Genomic DNA, 27,434 nt, shown 5'->3' on the forward strand with positions numbered 1-27,434 from the left:
GGTTATACTTAGGGTAGATTTAGACATGCGTCTAAATCTCCCTTTCCCCTGAAGCCCGATCTGTGCTTGGATCACACTTCAGAGGCTACTGATAGGTGGTGAGGAAGCAATGTGACACCTCCTCACCACCTGTTTTAACCCTATTTTTGCCATAAAAATCCTTCGCAACTATGTGCATTGCACCCAGGTTGCGGGGCATTTGATGCTCTTCCCCATTTGCTTGAGTGTGAAGCGTTTAGGGGGCTTGCCGCCTACCAATCACTACATGTCAGGTCAACTTTGCCATGGGCGTGAAGCAAAGCACTGTGAGCATGTTATGTAAACACCCCTGTCTGCTTCCTCTTGCAGCTTAAAGGGAGCAGTTGTCAGGCAGCAAAAATGCGGCTCAACTGCGCATTTTTGCTGCCCCCTAACCATATGTTTAAATGAAGCCTTAGTGTAAAGTAATAGAGTAATTAAGGTATAATGGTATAGAATGTTGACTGTAAACATTTTTAATATAAGGGCCTAAAGTGTGACCCCTGACATCACTAAAGGGTCATATATAATATTGAGTGAATGCAATACTACGGTATCTGAGACTGCAGACATACAATTGGAGGAGGTGGTCAAAGACTCTAGATGTGTTGCAGGAGAGGGTGGGACATTAGGCTGCTGGAGACTACTGTTATTAAATCCCCTTTATTAATCCATGCTTCCACATTTATGCTCTCTATAGACCATTAAAAAGACTTGCACCACAGCAAAATCCTAATAAATGGTCAGAGGGGAAAAAAACACATGAAGAGAAAAGGGATGAACAGCATGGAAAATGTAAGATAATGTAAAAAAAACAAACAAAAAAAAAACAAAAAAAAACAAACTAGTAGAAATCAGTCTAAAGAATATTTAACTTTCACTGACCTGAGTAAGCACTTAGGTAAGGAAACCGCAAATTACCGTCTGCAAGGGTTCATGGGTAACACAGTAAGCGCCAAGGAGGTTGGGCACAAGTTGTTTTGAACATTGTAAGTAAAGTTCATTATTTTAGTTATGGGATGTTGGGGTTGTTTTGCGAACAGAACGGAAGATGTTCACTTACCTAACAAATTTAGTATTCACTTTAAATACCCAATTATGTGCAAGGGAAATAAAAAAATATAAAAAAACAGGACTTCTGCTAGCAAATAATTGGATGATTAAAGTGAACACAGTATTATTATATTACAATAAGTGAAAATTCACTTTGCAAAGTAAGCGGCTCCTTCTCCTTTAGTAAATCAACCCCATTGTGTTTCTGAGATAAAATAAATGTTCTTTTTTGGCATAGCACTCTGATAACCCAGAAATGGATAAGGGGAACTGCTCACTGTAAAACCCAGCTTTTGTTTATCGAAGCAAACTGAAGAAACAACAGTCTACAACGTACTTGATACATATGTTTAGAAACATTGTAACAATACTTTTAAAATATTAGGATCAATAAACTGTATATTTGGAAAAAAAAAAACATGATTCCATTGTAAGTTTCTGTAAGCCATTCAATAAAAACTTTATTGGTAAAAAATTAGGATAGTCGAGATATATGGAGCGGTTTTAGGTCTCGCAAAGGACAATTGCTTGGGTCACTGTATTCTTCAAATATTGTTTTTTTTTCTTATGTGGATACAGTAAAACCTTGGCATTTCCCCAAAAGATATGATAGAAACTCAGATGATTCGTTCCACAACCATTTATTCATAGGTCTTTCAGTTTATAGTCCATATAAAAAGATTATAGTGATAGGTTGTGTAACCATGAAATGTCCATCCCCAATGGCAGCCTCCACAGGGGAATTAGAAACAAAATCCAACAGGAGCTACAGAGTATAAAAGAGAAGAGAGGCATCTCTAAGTGTAGCAATATGGTTACATTTAAGGGGACAGCTTTACCCCAGATGCTTGCATACTTAGATGTGCCTGTTTTAATCATCAACCATGTGAGTTGCTAAATGTTGTATCTTCATTAAATGTAACCATATTGCTACAGGCGCCTTCACTTTTATACTCAGTTGCAACATGATGCTACTTGTATATCAAGAGATCACTTGTTGATTAAGTCCAAATTTATTTAAAAATGTTGCTTGTCTTGCAAAGCGCTCTCAAACCAAGTTACTCTCAAACCAAGGTTTTACTGTAATTCCTATTCTGTTCTACTTGTATATGAGCTGAAATTTCAATGAACATAGGTTAAACTTAACAACTTGCCGACCGGCTCACGCCAATATACGCCGGCAGAGTGACACCGCTGCGCAAATGGGCATACCAGTACGTCCCTCTGTAAAAGCCGGATAGCGAGCACGTGTGCCACCGGCCCATGAGTCCCGCGGACTCGATGTCCACTGGCGGCCCGCAATCAGGGTGAGGAGAGGCAGAATGGGGGACTGCCTATGTAAACAAGGCATTTCCCATGACAAAGATCTACTGTTCCTGGTGATCGGGAACAGTAAACTCTGTCATGTTTCAGTAAGCCCATCCCCCCTACAGTTAGAACATGCTGAGGGAACACAGTTAACCCCTTAATCGCCCCCCCGTGTTAACCCCTTCCCTGCCAGTGTCATTTTTACATTGATCAGTGCATTTTTATAGCCCTATAGGGCTAGTTCATTGTCTCTTGTATTGCCAAAGGTTCTTGTGTGCCTGTGTTCTTGTTTTCAAGTTGCAGTGTTCCAAGACTGACCCCGGCTTCTGACCCTGGCTCTGTTCATCATTAACTTTGACTTCTGGAATCCCTGACTACAGCTTCACCTCGACAATCCTTTGGTAAATTCCTGTCAAGCCCCCGTGCACAGATTCACAGCCCAGGTAGCTTTTTACCTTGTTATCGTGGGCTGTGTGTATTTTCAAGGGTGAGCATACATCTCTGCACTATGGACTCCAACCAAGGTAAGCCCTTACAAATGGTACCTTATGGCGGCAGCCAATGGACCGGCTTGTTGATAGTTTTGCTGCAGTGATGGAATCCTCATGCTTTCCCTATGCATTCCCTATGAAATCCACGCAAACGGGGAAGGGGGAGGGAAAACCCAACTTTAGTGTGGACCGGGAGGCGATGTAGAGCCTCAACCAAGTCCCTGATGGTATCCAGCAGTGTGCGGCAGCACAGCTAGCCAGCCGTAGGTGGAAACAGGGCCGGGAGACAGTCAAAGCAAGCCAGGAACCAGTAAGCATGCGACTCCTGGGCGTGACATCAAGATTCAAAGAGAGGTTTGGAGCTCTAGATGGTGGAGAGCAAGTTGAGGAAAGCAAGGAGAAAGCGTGGCTGTTGTCTTGATAGCGTGTATTGGGGCGTGAAGGGCCACGCCCTGATATGCGTTGTCAAGACAACAGCCACGCTCACTGTTGGATACCATCAGGGACTCGGTCGAGGCTCTACATCGTCTCCCGGTCCACACTAAAGTTGGGTTTTCCCTCCCCCTTCCCCGTTTGTGTGGATTTCATAGGGGATGCATGAGGATTCCATCACTGCAGCAAATCTATAAATAAGCTGGTCCATTGGCCACCGCCATAAGGTACCATTATAGTGGTGAGCAAGCTGATTGTCTACCATCTATGCAAAGGAGAATTTTCATTGTTTTTTTTAATAAAAAAAACATCTTATTGCAACAATAAATTGATAAATGGTTCTTCTTATTGATTTTTGCTTGTTTATCTGTCCGCACATGACTGGCTCGAATAGCACTTTTCCTTATGGTTACCATTGACTGTATGCACTTTTATCACATCTCTCCTGGTGTGTTCATCCATATAGCTGCTTACTGGGCACAAGAATTACTCCCATTGTTACAAATGTCCCAGTTTTCTGGTGCCAGACATTCTTTTGCTGTTTTCAGGGAGTGTACATAGTTGTCCCAAAAAATGATTGCTGTTCTATTCATCCCATAACTCCCATCCCCATCCAAGGTTTATCCCTCAATAAAATAAAATAAAACAAAGTTCACTGACTGCTTTATGTCTCAGAGTGCCTGAGAGTGAATGCAGGGCTGGGCAGGGTGACAAACAAACCACAATTCTCAGCAGCCCCTACGGGGGTACCGCTACACTATTTATTGTACTTATTGTGCGTGTACCAGTCAATATAATCAAACTCTTTTGCATCAGATGTTTAGATACCATTAGTGTTTACTATCTTACCGCTCAGGATTAATGGCAGCCTTTATGTCTTCTTGGATCTCTACAATAGACGTAGCCCACACTTTATGGAGAAGGTACTCATAATTAAATATGCACTCTGTTATCAGCCGGGAAATCTGGTTAGACTGGACCAGGTGATAAGATATCCCAAGGAGTTTACGTAGGTTAAACACAGGAACGGTCCTGTTCTCTTCCTTTACCAGCCATGAGAATGGCATCATTGGCACCTCACTTTTATTGAGTTTATTGCGACTACGACTCTCTAGGTAGTAGTTTGTAAATGCAGAGTGGATAGCGATCTGATACTCCTTTGATTTCACATATCGATTTAAACAAACTGACCTGAACTGGCTGTGTGCCCAGTCAAGAACATAACTATTATCCGTCCTTTGCTCAACCAAGTGAACTCCAAAGTCAGAGCGCAGCTTTTCCCAAAGTGCTTCTGGGAATACTGACACCATAACACCCTGGTATTGTTTAATTTCATCCATGACACCTTGGTCTAGAGATAACAAGTCCAGGAGCTCTTCTCGTGTGATGCCATTCCTAGATAGGGAAATGTAAGATGCAGTTTTCTTTACCATTTGTTCTCCATGTATCCTCTCCAGTCTTCCTAGAATCCAAGAGTACATTTTTGAGATATTAGGATACAGATAGATATCCGAGTCTGGGGTATACGATGTCCATAACTGAGACTCCATATATGCGCAGGTCACAAACAGTGGAATTGGACAGGCTTCACAAGCCTGAAGCAATACTGCTCTTTGGTTACTGGTAAGTTTACGGTGATCCTTAGTCACGCAAATGTCAAACATTTCATTTATTTCTGCTGAGCTTAGTGGTGGTATCTGGATAACATTCTGCTCTACCGTAAGTTTCTGTAAAAATAAAATAAAATCTGCTGTTACATTAAAGATTAAAAAAAAAAGTATGGGAATGTTTTTTTTTTTTTAGAATCATATTTACCTAGGTGGGTGCAGCATCGGTCCGATGCGGCATCTATCCCCCCGCCAGCTGTAAGACTGAGAACTGAGTGATCATACACTGACAATCACTTGGTTCGCAGAGCTCCCTGAGCAAAGAGCTAGTGCTGTTCAGTCATTGGCTCTCTGCCTTCCTGCACTCACTGGAGCGCTGGGTTGTAGAGGGGGTGAGAGCGGCCGGCTCTGGCTCTCAGCGGCTTGCTGAGAGGCTGAGTCTGGTGCCGGTCCAGGTATGTTGGCGGATCCGGACCCAATGATCACAATCTTGCCCGAGCCTGGAGCTCTGTGACGTCAGCCAACAGCGGGTCACAGGAGTGCAGACCATTTTTAAATAGAACCTGTTTTTATTGCATACCTTACGTTAGACCCAGTAACATGAATCAAAGGGATTGGCCACAGACCGTAAGGCTGGGAAGGACAGAGAATGATGATGCTGGCCATTCTCCAGCCAGGAAAATAATCAGGCTCGATCTGACTTGCTGCAGCTTCTACTGCACACACATACTAATGCCTGCAATATTTTATACAATTCTAGTTTGAGCATGTGTTTATACAAAAACTCCCTTTAGGACAAATGTGGATAAATAAAAATTTAGTCTTCAGTTACAAAAAAAATCCTGTCAGTGTTGGAGGTGGAGCATGCTTTAGTTTAAAATAGAACTATAGGCAAAACTTTTTCCTGGTGCCTCCATGGCAGCATAAATATGACAAGCTCCGCCTTGGCTCATCCCCCAGGATCAGTGAATATTATAAAAGAATAGTGTTAGAGCACCCCCAGCATTCTCCTTTTTTTCCTCATACCTTTCATCAGTGAATGTTGGTCGGGTGTCCTTACCTCTGCAATCGGCAGCTTCCATCCAGTCTCAGCCTTTCCCGGATGCAGTCCCTTGGCTCGGGCTGCTAAACGCGCTGAAAAGCAAGGAAGTCCCTTCTGAGGGTCTTTTGGGACATCTAACTGCCAGGGGCAGTAGTTCTGCTTATGAGGATGAGGCTTCAGCTCATGGGGCAATGGAGGGAGCAGCTATCTCTTATCCCTTTTTTTCCCCCTCTTTATACAGGTTCCCCGGGCCCCTGTTTCCTTCTCATCTTTCTCATCTTCTTCTGAAGTGTGTGTCTCCTGTTCCTTCCCATTATTGCACTGGTGTGTATAGGGGGCGGGGCACACCTCGCGCTGTCTTTCCTCTGCCTGCCTGGCGTCCTCCTCGGGGATCTGCGCATGCATGGGCATCTGTGATGCTCGGCGCTAGGGGGCGGTGTGGGTCCTGGCGCCGCCGTCTGGAGCATGCGAGGTGCATCCGGAAGCCGTGGCGGCCATCTTAGAAATGGGAAAAATCTCCCATATTTTGCCATTAGCTTCCAGGTGTGTTGGATGGGAGCGTGGTTTGTTCCCGTCCACTATTTATTGATCCTAGGAGCCTCAGTAGGTCGGTCTGCTTCTCTTTGGCGGTTCCACTTTGAGAGCTCCTGGAGTTAGTAAGGATTTGCTAAAAGGTGAGCAAAATCTTTAAAAAAAAAAAAAAAAGGAGGGGGAGAAGGGGCAAAGGGGATGGGGATAAAAACCCATTTTTGTTCTTTTTTTTAAAAAAAGGGTATATAGCTAATAGAGGATGAGTGAGTGAAAGAGAGGGTTCTATCCTCTCTTTCCCTTTTTTTCTCAAAATTCCCTTTACCTTTTTCTTAGCTGCTTCTTCCACTAACCTTCACAATCAGCCACGCGCCGTCTGAGCAAGACTCTACTTCACTCTTAAGGTAAGGACCTATGGCTAGGTAAGTCTTAGTAAAAAAACAAAAAAAACAAAAAGAGGGTGCACTTATGCTGGTACATTTATGTATTTCAGCCCTGTATGCCAGAAGATGTCCAAGAGGACCTCGGGGCGTGGGGAGGACTCAAGCCCCAGCCCGGATAGATCTTCCATGTCTAGACACCGTCCAAGCGGGGGAAAGTCATCCTCAAAGAGGAAACGATCTTCTCATTATCCATGGCCAAGGTCCGCAAGGTGTCAAGCTTGTGGCGCCACCCCACTGCCAGGCAAACTAGTCTGAAAAGGCTGCTTCAGAGAATATGCAGCTGACAGGGATTCTGAGGGTCAACAAGTGACCGACTTGCTTAAAAAAGTGGTGAAGGACTCTCTTGTAGAATTATTGTCCACGGTTCCAACACAGCAGATACAGTCACCACCTCAGGAGGAGATTGAAAACATCTCTCTCCCTGGCCCTTCTACGGTGGAGCTTTCTCTGGCCGAACAAGGTGCCTCTACTAAACAGATGGAGGGAAATGTCCAGTCAGATGAGTCCTCAGATGATCCAGAGACCTCAGGGTTTAGCTTTTCCAGAATGGAAGCCATAGAAACCAAACTGGACATTACTGTCTCAGACACCAACCAGAATGCTGCCCACATACAGGTCCTCCAGGACCAACTAGAAACTGCCCTAGTACAGCCTTATGTTCAGGCAGTGAAGCTGGCTATCGGCTGGGAGGAGACTGACGCACCTCCTAAGAAGTCAAAAAGCTATTTCCCCTTTCTAAAAAAGCAAGTCTCCTTTTATCCTTTGATGGACGAAATCAGAGGTGTCATCGAAGAAGATTGGAATAAGACAGAAAAGAGATTTCCAATTAATCGGTTGTCAAAGCTGTACCCCCTAGCCGAATCAGATTCCGCTCTGTTGGATGGCCCACCGGCAGTGGACGCAGCAGTAGTGTGCCATGGCGAAAAACATCAGGCTTCCTATGGATGATTCAGCTTCATTTAAAGATCCTTTAGACATAAGGATGGATTTGGATCTAAAGAAGGCCTATCAGATGGCTGAAAACGCATTTAAGCCAGCAATAGCTTTGACATCTGTGTCCAATGCGGTGCGTCTTTGGACAGAAAATGTAGAAGCGGCAATTCATCAAGATGTCCCAAAAGACGATATAATAAAGGCTCTGGATGAACTAAAGCTTTCGTCAGACTTCATCCGGGAGGCAGTGATTGATTCCATCAGGTGTTCCACAAAGGCAATGCTACATAGTGAAATGGCAAAACGCGCATTATGCTTAAAACCATGGGCAGCAGACATCGCATCCAAACAGAACTGGTGCAAAATTCCGTCTGACGGGAAGGCCTTGTTTGGAGAGAAGTTGGACAAGGCCATCTCCCGTGTCACAGGAGGTAAATCCGGCTTGCTCCCACAGGATAGTAGAACCAGGCGCACTAGAACTTTCGCTTCCAGGTTTCAACATTTCAGGAACAGAGATTTCAGGCAGTCTAGGCAAGGAAGAGGCTCAAGACAAAATTGGAAAGGCACACAATCCACTTTCATAAAGTCTCGCAGACAAGAGGTTACACCTACCCTGCAGGATTCCACAAAATCCTTTTGACGCCAAGTTAACCCAGGTGATCCCAGTGGGAGCCAGACTCAAATACTTTCCTGAGGTTTGGGTCAGAAGATGTCAGGATCCCTGGGTGGTTTCGACTACCCAGTATGGTCCTTTTTGGACATTTTTAAGCCAGCCACCCAAGGGTTTCTTCACCCCTTCAAGAGTACCATGGGTCGGCACAGAAAGCAGAGGCTCTCTTTCAGTTCCTTCATTCTCTACAGGAACAGCAAGCAGCCGTGCCAGTACCTCTCTCCCAGAGATTCTCGGGTTTCTACTCTGCCCTTTTTCTGGTTCCCAATAAGGCAGGAGTCTGGAGACCCATTATAGGATCTCCAGCCTCCGGAGGTTCCACTACCTAGACGACATTCTACTTTTAGCGGGAGATCCAGCTCAGTTAACGAGACACAGGGCACTCCTTCTGTCAACTCTGGCAGAATTTGGTTGGGTAGTAAATCAAGCAAAGAGTCACCTCACTTTCTACCCAGGAGATGATCTATCTGGGTGCCCGCTTCAATACCGCCAAGGGGACAGTATCCTTACCTCCGCAGAAAGTGTCAGTCATCACTCAGAAAATGAAGAGACTGAGACTGCGTCAAATTGCCTGAGCCTATTGGGAACAATTTCATCCTGCATTCCAATGGTCCCTTGGGCCCATTGGCACCTAAGATGTTTTCAAATGGGATTCCTGAACCAATGGAGCAGATCCTATCTCTCCCAATGTATATGCCTAACAAACCCAATGCACAGGGGCCTACATTGGGGGACAAAGAGGGAGATGCTGGTAAAATCACACCCTTTGGGTCACATCTCTTGGACCACGCTTACCACAGACGCCAGTGTGGTAGGCTGGGGGGCCTACTGCAACCATATTGTGATACAAGGGAGATGGGCCTTCAATACAGCAGGGGTAGTGCCCAACATCCTAGAAGTCCATGCAGCATACCTTGCTCTGATTGCTCTGACTCAACAGATCAGAGGAAAAGCAATAGTACATCAAATGGACAACAGGGCTTCAGTGTCATATATTCATCACCAAGGAGGAACTCACAGTAATTCTCTCCTGAAAGAGGTAGAGCCCATCATCCTCTGGACAGAAAGGAATCTGTTCGATCTGAGAGCAGTTTAACTCCCAGGTCATCTAAACTCGGAAGCTGACCGCCTGTCACAAAAGTTTGTGGATCCCAACGAATGGTCACTGCATCCGAGAGCCTTCGATTGCATAGTAGACCTCTGGGGTCTTCCTGAACTGGACCTCCTTGCCGCAGCAAGCAATGCGAAGTTACCGAGATTCATCACACATGCAGTCTAGCCTATGCTTTCCCCCCACGGCCTCTTATCTCCAGGTTTCTTGCAAGGCTTACGATAGAGGACACAATGGTAATAGCAGTCCTTCCATATTGGCCGAGGCGTCCTTGGTCTCCGACTGCAATGTCCCTGAGTATTCAACCTCCGGTGAAAATACTATGGCTACCTCGCTTTCTTTCGCAGGGTCCTCACATCCACCCGGACCCACTCAGACTGACCCTGCACATTTGGATGCTGAAAGGCAGAGGTTCCAGGCGTTAGGATGCTCGGCTAGTGTCATCTCAACCTTGCTCAAGGCTAGAAAGCCATCAACAAATGAACATGTATGATAGAGTGTGGAAAAAGTTTAAATCCTTTGCGATCGGTAGAAACTTCAATCCAACCCTCCCTGATCCCTTTCAGATACTCGATTTTCTATAAACAGGCCTAGACTTAGGCCTGGGGTTAAGCACATGCAAGGTGCAAGTAGCAGCCATCTCGGTGGCCACCAACAGAAGATGGGCCAAAGATCTTATGATAATTCAGTTTTTCAAAGCCGTTAAGAAAATACGTCCACCTATAAGACAAAACTTTCCCACATGGGACCTATCTGTTGTCCTGGAATCCCTAACCAACCTACCATTTGTTCCAAATGAATCAATATCTCTGTGGAATCTAACCCTAAAGCTATCCTTTCTGATCACTGTGGCATCAGGTAATAGAGTGTCAGAGCTGCAGGCCTTAGGTGCAGACCACGATCATATTAAATATCATCCCTAAGACCACCACTACCGCTAGTATCTTGGAACCTTGGGATCTACCAACATTCTCAGATCCAGAATCCAGCTCTCTCCATGATTTGGATATCGCATCCATATTGGCATGCTATTTGCAGGCCACGGCCCTCTTCAGGAAGTCTCCCAGACTGTTGGTTATACCCTGGAGCAAAAATAAGGAGGCAACTCCTAGGACGATAGCCTCCTGGATAGTTATTTGTCATAAGTATGCTGCCATAGAGGCACCAGGAAAACAGAAAAATGTGCCATACTTACTGTAATTTTCTTTTCCTGGTGCTTATCCATGGCAGCATACAAACCTACCCTTGGTATTCTATATTATGGAGAATGCTGAGGGTGCTCTAATGCTATTCTTTTATAATATTCACTGATCCTGAGGGAGGAGCCAAGGCGGAGCTTGTCATAGGTATGCTGCCATGGATAGGCACCAGGAAAAGAAAATTACAGTAAGTATGGCACAATTTTCAGGGTTTTCTTTTTCATTTTGGATAGAACAAGGGAGGGTTGTAACTTCTGTCAGATTTTTTTTCCCCATCTGTGTCCCATTGCAGAGATTTCCCCTCACTTCCTGCTCCATAGCCAAACAGGAGGTGATAGGAAATCCCTGGAAATTAAGGGAATTTCTTGGGGACCCCCAGGTCACCAGAACAAGTGTCCCCATTGGAAGATTTTCCCCTCTATTTCTTTTCTGGGGACAACCCAAAATGTAATATTTCCATTACTTTCACTCTCAATGATAATAATGGTAATGTCCTTAACGGGGGCACAAACAGCAATAAAAACTGACAGGTGTTTTAATCCCTCTCCACTCCATCCAAACTAAAAAAAAAAAAAAGATTTTGCCTTATTAGTTATAGTTATTATATACTATATATCCTAGTATAGTTATACTTTAAGTTAGACCCTTAAGTCAATTAAAATAAAAGTAATATATAAACAATAAAACCTAAACCTCTGAACGCTACTACAAAAATATAAGATGCAAAGTGTGTCAATAAAAAATAAATAATAATGAATCTCTTAGTGAGTTGCAGCAAAACACTCAATGTGTTCCCAAACCAATGGCAATAAAACGTGATAAATTGTGTTGCGCTACTCAAAGATATATCAATAAATCATGACTACCTCGGTTATGCGCCATCTAAAGGTGAATGGACACTGGAAAATGGGCAGTTTCTGCCTATAGGTGGAGCATAACCGAGGTAGCCATGATTTGCTCTGTGTAGTTATTTATGTGCTGTGGATATATTATTTAGTAGGGATGAGCTCGGTGTTCACCCGTTCTCCCAACAGTGAATATTATGGGGTGTTCGTGGCAAATTTGAGCGCCGAGGAACGCCCCATAATGCACTGTGAAATCGCAGTGCATTGATGTCCAATGCTTGGCAAAAGCATGCACCAGCTTTGGCCAATCACAGCGTGCTCTGCCAATCATGGCTCAGGGGGACTAGTCCACGCCCCACACTATATAAGGCTACTTACATAGCAGCTGTGTATAGTGTGCGACTGTGGACGGAGATAAATTGAGCTAGATAAGGCAGGTTAGTTAGTGGCAGTATCACGTGATGTCAGAGGGGGGTGGGGTCACCCAGTTACATCACTGGATGGTCCCGCCCCTTGCCTATATAACAGCCGTCACAGCCAAGAGACAGCAATCGACGGGATGCCTCCCATCGAGGAGGAGATTTTATTTTATTTTTCAGGCCTGTCGGCGCCGTGATTAAAGATGGATGGACATTGCAGGACACTTTTTTTTAATAAAGAAAACTGTCTTCTGTTGTTTTTACTTTTTTGACACTTTTTTGGTGAATGGGTAGGGGTACATTGTACCCCATACCCATTCACATAGGGGGGCAGGATCTGGGGGCCCCTTTGTTAAACGGGACTTCCAGATTCCGATAAATCCCCCCGCCTGCAGACCCCCACAACCACCGTTCAAGGGTTGTGGGGATGAGGCCCCTGTCCCCATCAACATGGGGACAAGGTGCTTTGGGGGGGACCCCAAAGCACCCTCCCCATGTTGAAGGCAAGCGGCCTGGTATGGTTCAGGAGGGGGGGCACCCGCTCGTCCCCCCCCCCCTTTCCTGGCCTGCCATGGCTGCTTGCTCAGATAAGGGTCTGGTATGAATTTTGGGGGGGACCCCACGCCATTTTTTAAAAAAATTTGGCGTGGAGTTCCCCTTAAAATCCATACCAGACCCAAAGGGCCTGGTATGGATTTTGGGGGAGGACCCCACCCCGTATTTTTTTCAATTTTAGTGTGGATTTCCCCTTAATATCCATACCAGACCTGAAGGGCCTGGTGTGGACTGGGGGTCAACCCACGCTGATTTTGTCATTGACTTTTATCTATATTGCTGTATATATGCTATATAATACGGCAATACATTAAAGCCGCAAGCAATTTTAAATAACATTTTTTCCTGTTAAAAATGCAATTTTGCTGTGGCACAGTAAAACACATGAGAAAGATGCGCCACTTTACAGGCAGACTAAGGGGAACCCCCCCCCCCCCCCCCCCCGGGCACGATATTTAAAGGAATATTTCATTTTTATTGTTTCACTTTAAGTATTATTAAAATCACTGCTCCTGAAAAAATGGCCCTTTTAAAAACTTCTTTTTGCATTGATACATGTCCCCTGGGGCAGTATCCTGATCCCCGAACACTTTTTATGGCAATAACTTGCATATGAGCCTTTAAAATGAACACTTTTGATTTTTCACATTCGTGTCCCATAGACTTTAACTGTGTTCGCATGAATTTTTTGTCTGTTCGCATGTTCTGGTGCAAACTGAACGGGGGGGTGTTCGGCTCATCCCTATAATTTAGTAGTGTAACACAATTTATCACTGTTTAATATATAAAGAAGTCGTATTATTTTACTCTTTTACTCTTGTATCACAATTGTAGACACTCTATCCTACCATGCATCCTATTGCACATGTAAAATGATTTTAGGTTCATATTATATAAAATATTTCTTTGACAGTGTTGGGTATAAGGCACGCTTTAGTTTCTCAGTCATTTAGGCGCTCACTCTTCCATTCACATTGTAAGTTAAAAAAAAATTCCTTCACAGTCAAAAAGCAAAACAACAAATTTGAAGTTTGTGATAGGTAACCTTGCTAGCTTATGGATCATGAGAGAAATTGGGTGGAAAAACTATTTTTTTTATTGTGTAAGTTGTACATCTCTAGTCCTAGTCCTAGAAAAGCAAACAAAAAATGTATTACCTGTAATTGTTTAAAGGAGGTGCAATCTGATTCACTGCCACTGGGAACAGATACAATGAAGTTGACATTTGGAGGTAGTTCCTTGGGTATCCAGGAAAAGTTTGTGTGATTTCCTGATAATGCATCCAAACCATCCAGAATCACCATTAGAGGTCTACTCCGAGGAACAAACTCCAGGACTGTTGAAAATTCATTTATTAACCCATTGATATTCTAAAAAAGAAAAAAAGGAAAGAAAAAACAAATTCCCCATTATATACACTTATATATGAACTTCATTCAGAGTTTTTAAACCTTTTACTGAGGCATATTTATAATTAAATAAGCTCAAAAGATGTAAAAAATATCCTAAAATATACAACACATTAATATATTTTAGCCCATTCAAAGCAAACAGCTGTACAGTTTCATTTAGACGTGTCCTAAAAATATGAATGTCAGTAATAGCTATTGTTCAGAACACATTTGATTTCATAATCTCCAAGCTATGGCATTACTTGTAAAGAAGAACCTGAAAAATATTGAATCTGCTGAATAAACTGACTACCGAAGTAAGTATGACAGTGAGCTTTATTTATCAGAGACTATGCCTATGGAAGATGGAGAAAGAAAAGTAGCATGACACCACCTGTACCCAGTGCTGTGTTTTGGCCTAGGCCAACAAGGCCCAGGCCTAGGGCGGCACTTTGCAGGGGGGCGGCAAAAAAGCCGCCCCCCCCCACCAAAACGGCATCCGCATCCTCCTCCCGCACAGCAGGGCACATCAGAGGAGTAAAGCTTAGCAGTGCAGTGGCGTCGTGGCTGCAGATGGGGCCAGAAAGCAGTGTAAGCAGGAGCCGTCAAGCCGCCCCCGTAAAGCCGTGATTCTCTCTCTCGATTGGTCCTCTGCTGTGGCCAATCATGGGGAGGGAAACAGCGGTCAGGAAGCTGGGCGGCGGCACGGCAAAACCAATTAGAGTCGCTCTCTCTCTCTTCTCCCTTCAGCTGACAGAAAGGGGAGGGGGGGCAAGCGGGGGAGTTCTCTGGTAAATGGAGCAGCAGCGTTGTGACAGGGAGAGGAGAGCTGTGGGTTGTCTGTGTATCTTCCCCGCTCGCCCCCCCTCCCCTTTCTGTCAGCCGAAGGGAGAAGAGAGAGCGGCTCTAATTGGTTTTGCCGTGCCGCCGCCCAGCTTCCTGATCGCTGTTTCCCTCCCCATGATTGGCCACAGCAGAGGGCCAATCAGAAGACTCTGGGGGCATCATGGGAAAAGAAGTCCCTGAAGAGTGGCGGCCCCTGTGTGTCCACAAACATCATGCTACAGCCTCCAGCATGCATGCACTCTGCTGGGGGGTGTTACAGGAGGAGAAAAAGAATACTGTGCTGGGGAAGCCAGATAGGGAGCCACACTGTACCCCTGTACCCGCACCACCAGAGCCACGCTGTACCCGCACCACCACCAGAGCCACGCTGTACCCGCACCACCAGAGAGCCACGCTGTACCCGCACCACCAGAGAGCCACGCTGTACCCGCACTACCAGAGCCATGCTGTACCCGCACCACCAGAGAGCCACGCTGTACCCGCACCACCAGAGCCACACTGTACCCGCACCACCAGAGAGCCACGCTGTACACGCACCACCAGAGAGCCATGCTGTACACGCACCACCAGAGCCATGCTGTACCCGCACCACCAGAGAGCCACGCTGTACCCGCACCACCAGAGCCACGCTGTACCTGCACCACCAGAGCCACGCTGTGCCCGCACCACCAGAGAGCCACGCTGTACCCGCACCACCAGAGCCACGCTGTACCCGCACCATCAGAGAGCCACGCTGTACCTGCACCACCAAAGAGAGCCATGCTGTACCCGCACCACCAGAGGAGGAGAAAGATGAAGCTACTGCCAGGGTAGAGACATGCTACGCTACTGACTAGAGTCGGCCTGGGCAACCCAGAGTGAGGGAACGTCCAGCCAGAGAGATCACTGTTACAGTTTCATCGGGTCTGGTAAGAGAGCCTGTTGGCCATTATCCATTACTGTTCCCAGGGACTGAGCCATTAGGAAGTACCTAACCTGATATCCTCTAGGCCAACCCTAGTGACGCCACTGTCCCGGAGCCCACAAGTTCCGGCACTGAGTTTCGGTAACTGGCCAGACAGGGATGCACCAGCGTGGGCACCCAGGACATTTGCTGCCCGGAGTCCCACAAGGTGTGATGGGCTTTCCGTGGTAGCCGACACCTCTCTCCCCACTGTCAGCCACACACACTCCTCGGCTCCCCCTCCCTTCTCCTTCTCGGTTCCAATGTTCTCGTGTACACAGCCAGGAGGAGGAGGAGCCACAGAGGAGGGACACGACTTCACTGCAAGAGCCTCCCAAAGCACCCAGCACACATCCCCTTACCCCCCAAATGAAAAGATGTCGCATCCCTCACTGTCCTCCTCCCGCGGTGTCCCTCTGTCCTCCCATGAAGATGACAGGGCGGATCTTAAAAAGGAAGGGGTGTGGCCTTGACAGGAAGGGGTGGGTCATAGTTAAATTAGGGGGTGCGCAAGCTTAGTCAGGCCTAGGGCAGCACAAAACCTAAATACACCACTGCCTGTACCCCTTAATCCAGGAAGAAACAATAGTGGTCACTTAAACAAAATGCCACATGGCCAATTTCAGGTTTACCCCACAGAATCTGTCTGCTACCCTTAAATCCGCAGCATCTTGTGACTATTATATGTTTTCGGCTGTAATTTTCCAGGACACATATCGATGTAATTGGTGGTTTGGGGGCAATACAGACAATTTGTAGCAGGGGCTTTTGAAGGCTGTTAAAAGAACCAGTACACCCATGGGCTGCAGAAGTCCCAGGCCAAAGAACCAAAACTTTGGAATTAAACTGCTATTATACCTTATGTTGTGTTCACCGAATTTAACCATATATAAATAAGTTGGTACATGGGAATGCCTTTTCATGAAAAACACTGTTGCTTAGAAAATACTTTCTAAATGAAACAATAAAAAACATGATGATCAAAAAGCCTATTGTGCATAAAATGTAAAATCTGATTGCTCATCAATGGGCATTAATCTATTAGGTAAATAAAGAATATGCATTTTCTGTTTCAATGGTTTTTATTAATTGTTTTAGTAAAACAATAAAGAACAGTTGGTAGAACAGAGGACAATCCTCGCTTGCTCAAAGTGTGTCAGATAAACAGATAAACAAAACAACAAACAAATGTGGGGCTTAATGCAGATAAGTCAAGACCCGACACGCAGGTTAGGTCTGCTATGTGGCCCCCCAACACATTTTAACTAGAATGTGAGGCAGGACAGTAACCAGTTCTCAGCTACTGGCAGAACGTTTAAACTACATGAACTCTATGATGCAGTCGTTCTACCAGCCACCTACTGCGCTGTGTGTATGCAAGATAAGAATATGCATTTTAAAGTACAGGTAAAATAGAAATCCAGTAGTTCATTAAAAATGCAAGATTATCAGTGATCTAGCCAACATACTTTTAAGGCCGGCCATACATGGGTTGAATTTCAAAAGAATTTTCGTTCGAATTTCACACCAATAATGGGCTGCAGCAACAGCCAATTTTCGTGCGGTCATCGAATTTGAGTAATTGGGCATGTTAGAATTTTTTTGAAAAACAAGTTATTTTCTAATCAATATTGGGAGAATCGTGCGAGAAATGTAATCAAAAAAGAAATGCGCATATGCAAGAAAAGAAAATTCCCGGAAAAAAAAGAGGATTCCCAGCCACGAAAATGATTTTCTGTAACAACAGGAGGTGAAAGTTGGTTGGTTGGTTGAATTTCAAAATCAATGGTGGCACCATCGGATCACAAAACGCACAAAATTTCTGATTTTCAAAAGAAAATTCTTTCGAAATTAGACCATGTATGGCCAGCCTTAGTAAATGTGGGGGGAAAAATGAGTAGTAAAAATTATATCAGAATCAAATTTTATGATAAACAGATCTATATGTATACTAATATACGCTATTTGTGTAATGTATGACACTTCCAAAAAGGAATTGCCTTTGTCGTCCTATGAGTTTATTGTTTTGTATTGTGACATTTTTTGTTCCTAGTTACAGTATATTAAGGCTGGTAAAGTCAACCACAAATGACACAGCTGGATGTAAATGTGTAGAGATTACCTCTGAGAAGCAGGTTGGCAAGTCATATATATCTGCAATCTGATAGCAAAGACTTTGTAGCAACAGACGAATATCTCTGCTCTCACCAGTAGCTCCTATAAATCGAGCCATAACCCTGATGTCCCTGTATATGGAAATAATAGCATGGGTGAACTTTTAAAACCATACATTTGTGAATTGTAGTCATATTATCAGCTAAAAGAAAAACAGTAAGAATTTGCAAAGTGCAATTACACCTGGCAACTGATTTCAGTTTCATGTAGTCAGTTCAATTAACCGCTTTAGCCCCGGAAGATTTGACTCCCTTCCTGACCAGAGCACTTTTTGCGTTTCGGCACTGCGTCGCTTTAACTGACAATTGCGCAGTCATGCGACGTTGCACCCAAACAAAATTGACGTCCTTTTTTTCCCACAAATAGAGCTTTGGTATTTGATCACCTCTGCGTTTTTTATTTTTTGCACTATAAACAAAAATAGAGCGGCAATTTTGAAAATTATTATTACATTATTTTGTACTTTTTGCTATAATAAATATCCCCCAAAAATATCCCCCAAAAATATATAAAAAAAACACTATTTTTTTCCTCAGGTTAGGCCACTATGTATTCTACATATTTTTGGTAAAAAAAAAAAAAATCGCAATAAGCGGATATTGAATGGTTTGCGCAAAAAGTTATAGCGTCTACAAAATAGGGGATAGTTTTATGGCATTTTTATTATTAATTTTTTTTTACTAGTAATGGCGGCGATCTGCGATTTTTATCGGGACTGCGACATTATGGCGGACACATCAGACAATTTTGACACATTTTTGGGACCATTGCCATTAATAAAGCGATCAATATGCTACTGTAAAAATGTCACTGGCAGTGAAGGGGTTGACACTAGGGGTTGATCAAGGGGTTAATGTGTTCCCTCGTGTGTGTTCTAACTGAAGGGGGGAGGGGACTGTGCAGGGGAGATGAGAGATCATTGTTCATACTTTGTATGAACAGACGATCTGTCTGTTCTTCCCTCAGAGAACCGGAAACTGTGTGTTTACACACACAGATCCCGGTTCTCCGTGTATCAGCGGAGATCGCGGGAGACTGGAGGTGATCGTGACCACCGGGCACTCGTATCAGCTTGGGGGCGAGTGGGGGGGGGCGCACGTGCATGCCCCCTAGTGGCCACAGGGCGAAGCAACGTTACATAACGTCATTTCGCCCAGGCGTGCCATTCTGTTGCAGTACAACTGCGGCGGCTGGTCGGCAAGTGGTTAAGAGGTGATATCTGATTTGCTGCCCTGAATTAGGACCATCACCACTGTTCTTTGTACTGCCTTATTAAATAGGTGAGGAAATATCTATTATCTATCTCTATAATAATAGATCTTACCCAGAAATCCAATGTGTTGCTGATACTGCCAGTTTGGCCATAAGAGCACTCTTGCCGCTTCCAGGCTGCCCATGAAGAACTATTAGGTGTCTGTTGCCAGCCTTTATCTTCTCCTGAAGATCCAGCAGGAAAGATTGACGACCTAGGAAGCTGCTAACACTACAGCACAAAAAAAAATTCAGTTTTAAGGAAATAACATTGAATAGAAAGATCTCTCATGTTTCACCAACATTGATTATATATGCTTTAAATCACATGTTTGTCACATTATAGAAAACAATGAAAGTTAATTTGAATGAGACCAGAATGAATACTACTACTGTAGCCATAAGTCTCAAAATTTTGTTTGGGTGACAACAAGCTTAGCATCCATGTTGTCACCATAACTATGAAAGGAAAACATGTATACTAATGCACACTGCATGCATGATATATGGCATTTCCGAAAAAAAAGAAAAACATTTTTTTAGTGAAGTTCAGAAACTGCCCATTTTCCAGCCTTAACAAGGTTTATATATGTTCACCTTAGCTTGTCCCCTCAAGTTTGTTAAGACAATTAAAAGTACATATTCAATTTTCATAACTATTTAATCGACCAAGCCAAATAAATCTGCTATTCTAGACTTTAAGATGAAACAGGAAAATAAGCATAACGTCTTTTTATTAAAGCTATCAAAAAACAGGAGATTTACTTCTCATTTTAGGATAACAGGTATGTCTTCATAACTTTACACACTTTGACTCTGTACATCATGACTGCTAGTTTATAGCACAAATACAAGTGAATTTATAATGTCATAGACATCTGCAGAATTATTGATCCAAAGGTACCAAAGGAATGATTTGCATTTGTTAATCCTGATACTATTTTTCTAGGGTGTTTTTTTGGTTAATTCAAGCTGTTTGATTATAATCCTAGCAGTGCACTGTCAAACATGTGGAGGAATGGCTAATAAGGCAGGCTCTCTGAAACTCTCCTTCCCCATACTACAGGTGCTAAAGGTGTCCCTCATGAGGAACCCCATTCTGGTGGTCTTGGGGGTATTGTGCAGTAAGCAGATTAACTGAGCGATCTGAGTGGCTGTCACTTTTTTTTTTTTTTATAATTGTATTTTTATTGGGTTATAAAGGAACATAGATGAAATTGTTACATAATGAACAATAGATTAAAAATGTTACAAATGAACAATGTCCAAACAATACAGAGCACAGGGGTAATCTGTATATCAAATCAAGAATCTATAAGATAATCAGCTCATAGGTAAACAATAGAACATAAAACCAGAAAGCAATCAAAAGGATACAAAAAACGAAAAGTACTGTGGAGAGTAAAAATTTTTACCCCCTAAAAAGGCACCAAGTAGTTTATGTAGGAGAAGGAAAAGGGGGGAGGGAATAGAGACATAAGTGATGCGATGGTACCAGAAATCAAGGTGTGGCAATTGGCACATGTGTCCCATATTCCGATCTATCCCAAGGTTCCCAAACTTTATTAAACTGGGAGATCGAATCATGTACTGAAGCTGTCAAAAACTCCATCCCCCGAATCTCCGCCACCAAATGAAGGAATCTGGACCACGGGGGAGGCGCAGTAGACAGCCAACACAATGGGATAAGCCTTTTGGCTGCTAATAAAATGTAATCGATTGACCCTTTTGGATAAGTATGAAAAAGGGAGACCCAACAAACAATTCAAGGGGTCCAGCGGGAGGGACACATCCACCACCCTCTGTATTAGCAGCATCACATCATGCCAAAAGGGTTGGATCAGGGTTGGATCAGGGAGCAGTGCCAAAAAATATGGAACAAAGAACCTATGTCAGTTTTGCATCGCCAACAGCGTGGCGAAACTGAGGAATCGTATTTGTGAATGATGTCAGGGGTCTTGTACCAAAACATAAGGATCTTAATGGACGTTTCCCTTTGGGTTACACATTTAGAGGACTTGAAGATAGAGGACCAAATCCTATCCCACATTTGAACCATGACAGGTCGAGACAATAAATGTGACCATCTTCTCATATAGTGGTGTGTGGTCTCAACAAGAGGGGTCGACTCATGGAGGATACAATGAAAAAAAGATATTAAATGTAATTGATGAGGGCCCTGAGCGCATAAATATTCAAAGGTGGTCGGCTTGTCAAGAGTCAAGGTTGGAGACTTGGAGAGAAAGAAATATCTAACCTGTAGATAGAAATGGAAAAGGTGGGAAGGTATATCAAATTTCTCACGTAAGGTATCAAAAGTATGTAGTTGTCGTGTGATTGGATGGACCAAATTCCGGAGCTGAAAAAGAGGGGGGTTAAGCCGGCTGTCACACTCTGAATAAAGGAAGGAGGATACCTGCAGAGACGTTCCACTGCTTTGAGAGAGATATATATGCTAATGCCGCGTACACACGAACTGACTTTTCGACCGGACTGGTCCGTCAGACCGAGTCCGGCAGGCAATTCGACCCTGTATGGGCTTCATCGGACCTGCAGCTGACTTTTTCGGGCGAAAATCTGACGGACTTTAGATTTGAAACGTTTCAAATCTTTACGTCGGAACTCCGCCGGACCCAGTTCCTATCGAAAAGTCCGCTCGTCTGTATGCTAGTCCGACGGACGAAAACCGACCCTAGGGCAGCTATTGGCTACTGGCTATGAACTTCCTTATTTTAGTCCGGTCGTACGCCATCATGTACGAATCCGTCAGACTTTGGTGTGATCGTGTGTAGGCAAGTCCGTTTGTTCGGAAAGTCCTTCGGAGGTCCGCCGAAAGTCCGTCGGATAGACTGTCGGACCAGTCCGGTCGAAAAGTCTGCTCGTGTGTACGCGGCATAAGGTTAAACTCTTATCTGGTAAGAGTTTTTTCATGAGGGGGTTCTCCTGTACACCCCCCTCTTTATCTGTGCACGTGTGATGTTGGCTTTCTTCTGGCGACAGCATTTCTTCATTTCAAGTGATCTTTCCATAAATGATCTAAAAAGGACTCGCTCTTTCTCTACAACAATTAATAACATACTCTTGTGTGTTTATCATTCTTCACAATTTTATATTTTTTATATTTTATATAATTTTTATATCTATATATATTTTTGTACGGACTACATAGAATGGCCATATACTGAATAGATTGCTCATGTCATGTGATTAATCATATTTACAAGTGCTGCCCGTGTTCATTGGACATTTTTTGTTTTAATTGTGATGCAATTCTTTTTTTCATAAAGAGTTTTTTTAGGCAGCAGCTGTTGCCATTATTTTGCCCGTTAGATTCAACCTGTCTCATCTTGTTTCATTACTCCAAAAGCGCTTGTTTTTTTTGTGGGAATAGGCCTGGTTTCTCATTTATTTATTTCAAAGTTTTACAACTGATTTACTGTTTTTTTTTTCCCGTTATTTAAAGAGGAAATGCAATCTGCTGACATAATTTGTAATAAAAACATCTTTGCCATTCTGAAGCTTCCCTCCAACCACTTTGCATATTATTTTATATATACTGTGATTCTGTATTTGCCAAATATGCTGCAGAAATCTCCCTCCACCCCTCCACTGAGTTTGGCTGCAGCCATTTTAACTGTGGGCAGCTGAAGCTGCTGCCTGTTCACTTCCTGGATTTACACAGACACACAGAGGCACCCTCTTATGACTCATCCCCCCTCCCCTCCTGGCAAACTCTCACGAGAGTGAGAGAGAGAGCTGTGCATGATGTCATAAGCCTAGGCTTTTTACCAGACAAGAAACAGGAAGTGGGCTGTATATAGTATTTACTGGCAGAAAAAAAAATTACTATTCAAAGTTAAAACAACAAGGGAAGATTTAATAGATGGAAAGTTGAAAAAATGACTGAAGGTCTGCTTTAACTCTTAGTGAATTGACCCCTAAATTATTGAAACCAGACTCAACCAGGCAACCAGCATTTTTTTTAGAGGTAAGCCAACAAGTTTTTATGAACTGATATCTTAGAAAAAAATGAACATATGAAAGGGATATTGTTATATTAATCTCCAGACCCACTGACAAAATTTAAAATATAACTTCACTATATACAATGGTATCTGCACATGAACATATGAAAGGGATATTGTTATATTAATCTCCAGACCCACTGACAAAATTTAAAATATAACTTCACTATATACAATGGTATCTGCACATGAGCCCGGAAACAACATATGAAAAAAACCAAAGATAGCAAAATAAAATAAACAGCTCTTTAATGGGAGTTGGTAGTCAGTTACTGTCCCACATTATTCGGTTCTGTATATACAAGTCATATATGTACTGTAGTACAGCGCATTGAGAATTCTGAGTGCATTTATTTCATCATACTTAAGTATCAGCGGTCAATAGTAAATATTCAGGGTCTCTTTTCCCTGTAGCATTGCATATAACCAGAAAGGACAGTAACAACTGCCATTCTGAGACCATACTTGGCACAACATTGCAGAACTTACAGAGTGTGGCAGTGCTTGGCATGTTCCAGAATTTCTTCATTCCTCTGATATCTAAAGAATTGTTTCCTAGTCCAAGTTTTCTCTGGAAAGCTCGGCACATTTGTCATGCTAAGCAACAAACAAAAAAAGCATCAGTTGTCAATAAACATATTATTTTATGTATTTAATAGATAAAAAAGCAACATAATTTCATCAGCATAGTTTGGGCAATAGTTGTAATTTTTTAATTCTAAAACAATAATGATGTTTCTGAAATGAAACATTATGTGTAAATGGTACATGTTATCTTTATGGAGCTTTTCCACAACTGACCTGTTGAAGTGACCAATGACCTTTCTCTGAAAGTCGTTGCAAAGACGTTCCAGATAATATGCATGAGACCTGTTACTAACAGGATTTATCCCATCCCATCCCCAGCTGACGCTGTACTCGTAAATGTTTGTGTGGCGCAGCTGAAAAATATAATTTAGATAATTATATAAATATACATACCTTTTTATGTTTTATATACTTCCCATGATTTTACATGTGAAAGTGAAATAATATGCAGTGCTACAGTGAGAGAACCATTCACCCCAACCCAACCTATTACATTCATATAAATACTCAAACCTAAACCTACACATTCTCAATCTAAATTGGGGAAAACATATATCTTTTGTTGATGTACAGTATCCCTGGTGTAAACTAAATCCAGGATCCCAACACTAACTCCTTACCTACTGTGTTACCCAAAAGACGGTAAACAAGTGGGGCAAAAGCCCACAGTTGTACTTGATCAAAGCCATGCAATAAAGTTTTTTTTTTTGTAAAAGGTATAAACTAAGTGAAAACTTTCGGATCAGCAACAAAACATGTATAGGCTGCAGTGAGCATTGCTATTCCATTAGAACAGGAAAGACTAACCAAGTGCAGTCATTGTGGCAAATTTAGTAATTGCAAACTGACAGTCCGTGCCTAATTGTAAGATGGGCAAACTGTTTCAGCAGTTAGTAGCACACATAAACTTCAGAGGGAAAGATACAGATTGGGTCAATTGAGTACTCATGCCCCATTGGCTGTCAGTATGAATGGCTTTCTGAGATATTACCAGCACCAATGTCTGTTTCCTCTACAGCTGAGCCCCAATTGCAGCAACACATAGCATGCTCCCCCACCTTCCTGATTATTTTTCCTTTTATATTGCTCTGATGTACACCCATTGTCTTTTTGCCCTCATTGTAGGAGTGCAAGCTGTGTAGAGAGTATGTCCAGTAAGGCGTGTAGATGGCATCCATTGCCACCAGAATGCATCTATCTGTACACTCCATTCTGTCCTCCTCTGTCTTTAAAATCATTAACAGCTACTTTTTTAGAAAACGTAAAATGTAAGCTGGACAAAATGAACTTCTTATGGTTAAATTTAAGACAATTTCCTAATATCCTTCTGATAATTGAATTATCATTCAAATTACCACAAAATCTTGTTGCCTTGGTGTCACTTTTTTACTTTTGCTCAATTCTTTATTCCTCATATCCAGAGTATTTCTATATCCTTCTACAACACTTTGTGTAAAATGTCCAAAGCATAACTTTTCTTAACTTAGGAGACACACAAACATGTAATCTACTGTATGCCCTTCTCATCTACTGCAACCTCATGTCCTGTCAGTAACAAAACTTTCACCTCTATAATCTATTGCGAAAGTTGCTGTAAGACGTATAACTCCCTCTCAACCATGTCTGAGCTCTTTTCGTGCAACTCTTTGCCAATCTGATTCCTAGCTTACACTGTAGTATTCAAGGTATTATTTGTTCTCAAATACCTAAAAAAAACTATTTTCCAACTGCATGCATGGCCTCTTATATGACCATACACACCAAACCCTCTCCTAATAAACTAACAACTAATGTCCTCCTGCTCGCAATACTATTAATTCTCACCATAATTTCAAGCCATGTTCATTGTCTTTATTACTTTTTCAAAGTCAAAAGCATGTTCTTAAAATTTGTAATTGGCAGCCCTTCATAAGTTGATGTACAAACCACATAAAATGTTACCACTTTACAAATATAGAGCAATAATCATAGCCATTGAAAGTTACAATAAAAAGATTAATTGATTAAGAATGAAGAATTGATATAACACACTTCAGAAAGGCATTAAGTTTACATAATATCAGAATCCAAGGTGCAATGTAGAACCTAGCATTTCCTAAACTGAGATGAATTTGTTTTCTACAGTTCTGAATGACACAAATCGATTGTTTCAAGTAGTAAGTACTGCAAATATACTGAGGCATTCCCAAAGAAAAAAATCAAAGGTGGAACACCTCTGGAGGAGAACATCTGGAAACCCAAATTGTAGTTTACTCACTCTCTCATGCAGTCTTTTGATCAGAGTCTGTTGGGCATCATGAAGAGTCATATTTATTTCAGGTTTGAGGGGAAGGATGTCAACGTAGTCTGAAGCTCGGTTACTGGACAGGTTATATTTAATGTCATTTATAATCCTTTTAAAGCAATGAAAGTAATCTTCAGGGATTCCACCAACTTGAAAAGCTTGGTCTATTTCTTGCTGAACAACTTAAAAAATTAAAAATGAAAAGTATGTTAATTTCATGTATAAACCAGATGTTGCAACTTGCAAGTAATTAGAATTGGTGGCTCTAGCAGGTTTGCTCAATACTGAAATTTCAGACACTGTATTTGGCGCTTTTGCATGCTGACTGTACCTTTGCTACAAAGACTCTATAATTAGAAAAGCACCTACTAACACTTAACCCTCTCCCAGCTTGAGATTTTACCGCCCAAGGTTACTTCAGTCTCCTTTGGAAAGGGGCCTATGATGCTCTGTAATGTCTGTCTTCTGCCCTTTATGTTTTTCTGAGTAAAAGAGCATTATCCTTACAAATTTGATAGGCTAGTTTCACCTATGATGCTGTCTATAGTACTTCAGTGGCACATCTTTATTGAATTGGTCAATGAGGTATGTATGTGTGGTGTGCAATGTCTCACTACTTCATTTGAAAAAATGGATTTTTAAAACAGCTTACCTGTAAAATCCTTTTCTTGGAGTACATCACGGGACACAGAGCACCATAATAATGACTATGTGGGTTATACGCTTACCTTTAGGTGATTGGACACTCGCAACCAATAGTAAGATGGTTCCTCCCATATAACCCCTCCCACACCGGAAGGACCTCAGTTTTGTAGCAAGCAATGACGATCCCAGAAACAGGGGAGGGACCTCTGTGTCCCGTGATGTACTCCAAGAAAAGGATTTTACAGGTAAGCTGTTTTAAAAATCCATTTTTCTTTATCGTACATCACGGGACACAGAGCACCATAATAATGACTATGTGGGATGTCTTAAAGCAATGCATTTGAGGGGGGGGGGACACATCATCCCTAGACCCAACGGATCCCAGAGATTATAAAGCAGCCTGCAACACGCTGTGGCCAAAACCAGTCTCATTTTGAGATCTCACATCCACCTGGTAAAACCTGGTGAACGTATGAACTGAAGACCAAACGGCTGCTTTGCAGACCTGAGCCATAGACACCTGCTGGCTTACTTCCCATAATGCACTAACCCCTCTAGTGGAGTGTGCCCTTAAATCCCGGGGTGGAACCCTGCGTTTTAATCCATACGCCTGGACAATAGTCAGGCGAATC

At 42.8% G+C, this 27,434-nt stretch overlaps 1 protein-coding gene across 2 annotated transcripts in view; it reads right to left on the reverse strand.

Annotated features, from left to right (window-relative positions):
• LOC141113726 (uncharacterized) overlaps window positions 1–27,434 on the reverse strand; it is a 183,445-nt gene that overhangs the window by 102,520 nt on the left and 53,491 nt on the right. For both annotated transcript variants that reach the window (XM_073607010.1, XM_073607019.1), the window contains 7 exons: window positions 26,131–26,339; window positions 24,087–24,226; window positions 23,775–23,882; window positions 19,334–19,492; window positions 17,957–18,080; window positions 13,812–14,024; window positions 4,152–5,029 (listed from right to left, as the gene is read on the reverse strand). In XM_073607010.1, coding sequence (XP_073463111.1) covers window positions 4,152–5,029; window positions 13,812–14,024; window positions 17,957–18,080; window positions 19,334–19,492; window positions 23,775–23,882; window positions 24,087–24,226; window positions 26,131–26,339 — 1,831 coding nt within the window. The remainder of the gene's footprint in view (window positions 1–4,151; window positions 5,030–13,811; window positions 14,025–17,956; window positions 18,081–19,333; window positions 19,493–23,774; window positions 23,883–24,086; window positions 24,227–26,130; window positions 26,340–27,434) is intronic.

This window comes from Aquarana catesbeiana, linkage group LG01, assembly GCF_042186555.1.
Source record: "Aquarana catesbeiana isolate 2022-GZ linkage group LG01, ASM4218655v1, whole genome shotgun sequence".
Taxonomy (NCBI): domain Eukaryota; kingdom Metazoa; phylum Chordata; class Amphibia; order Anura; family Ranidae; genus Aquarana; species Aquarana catesbeiana.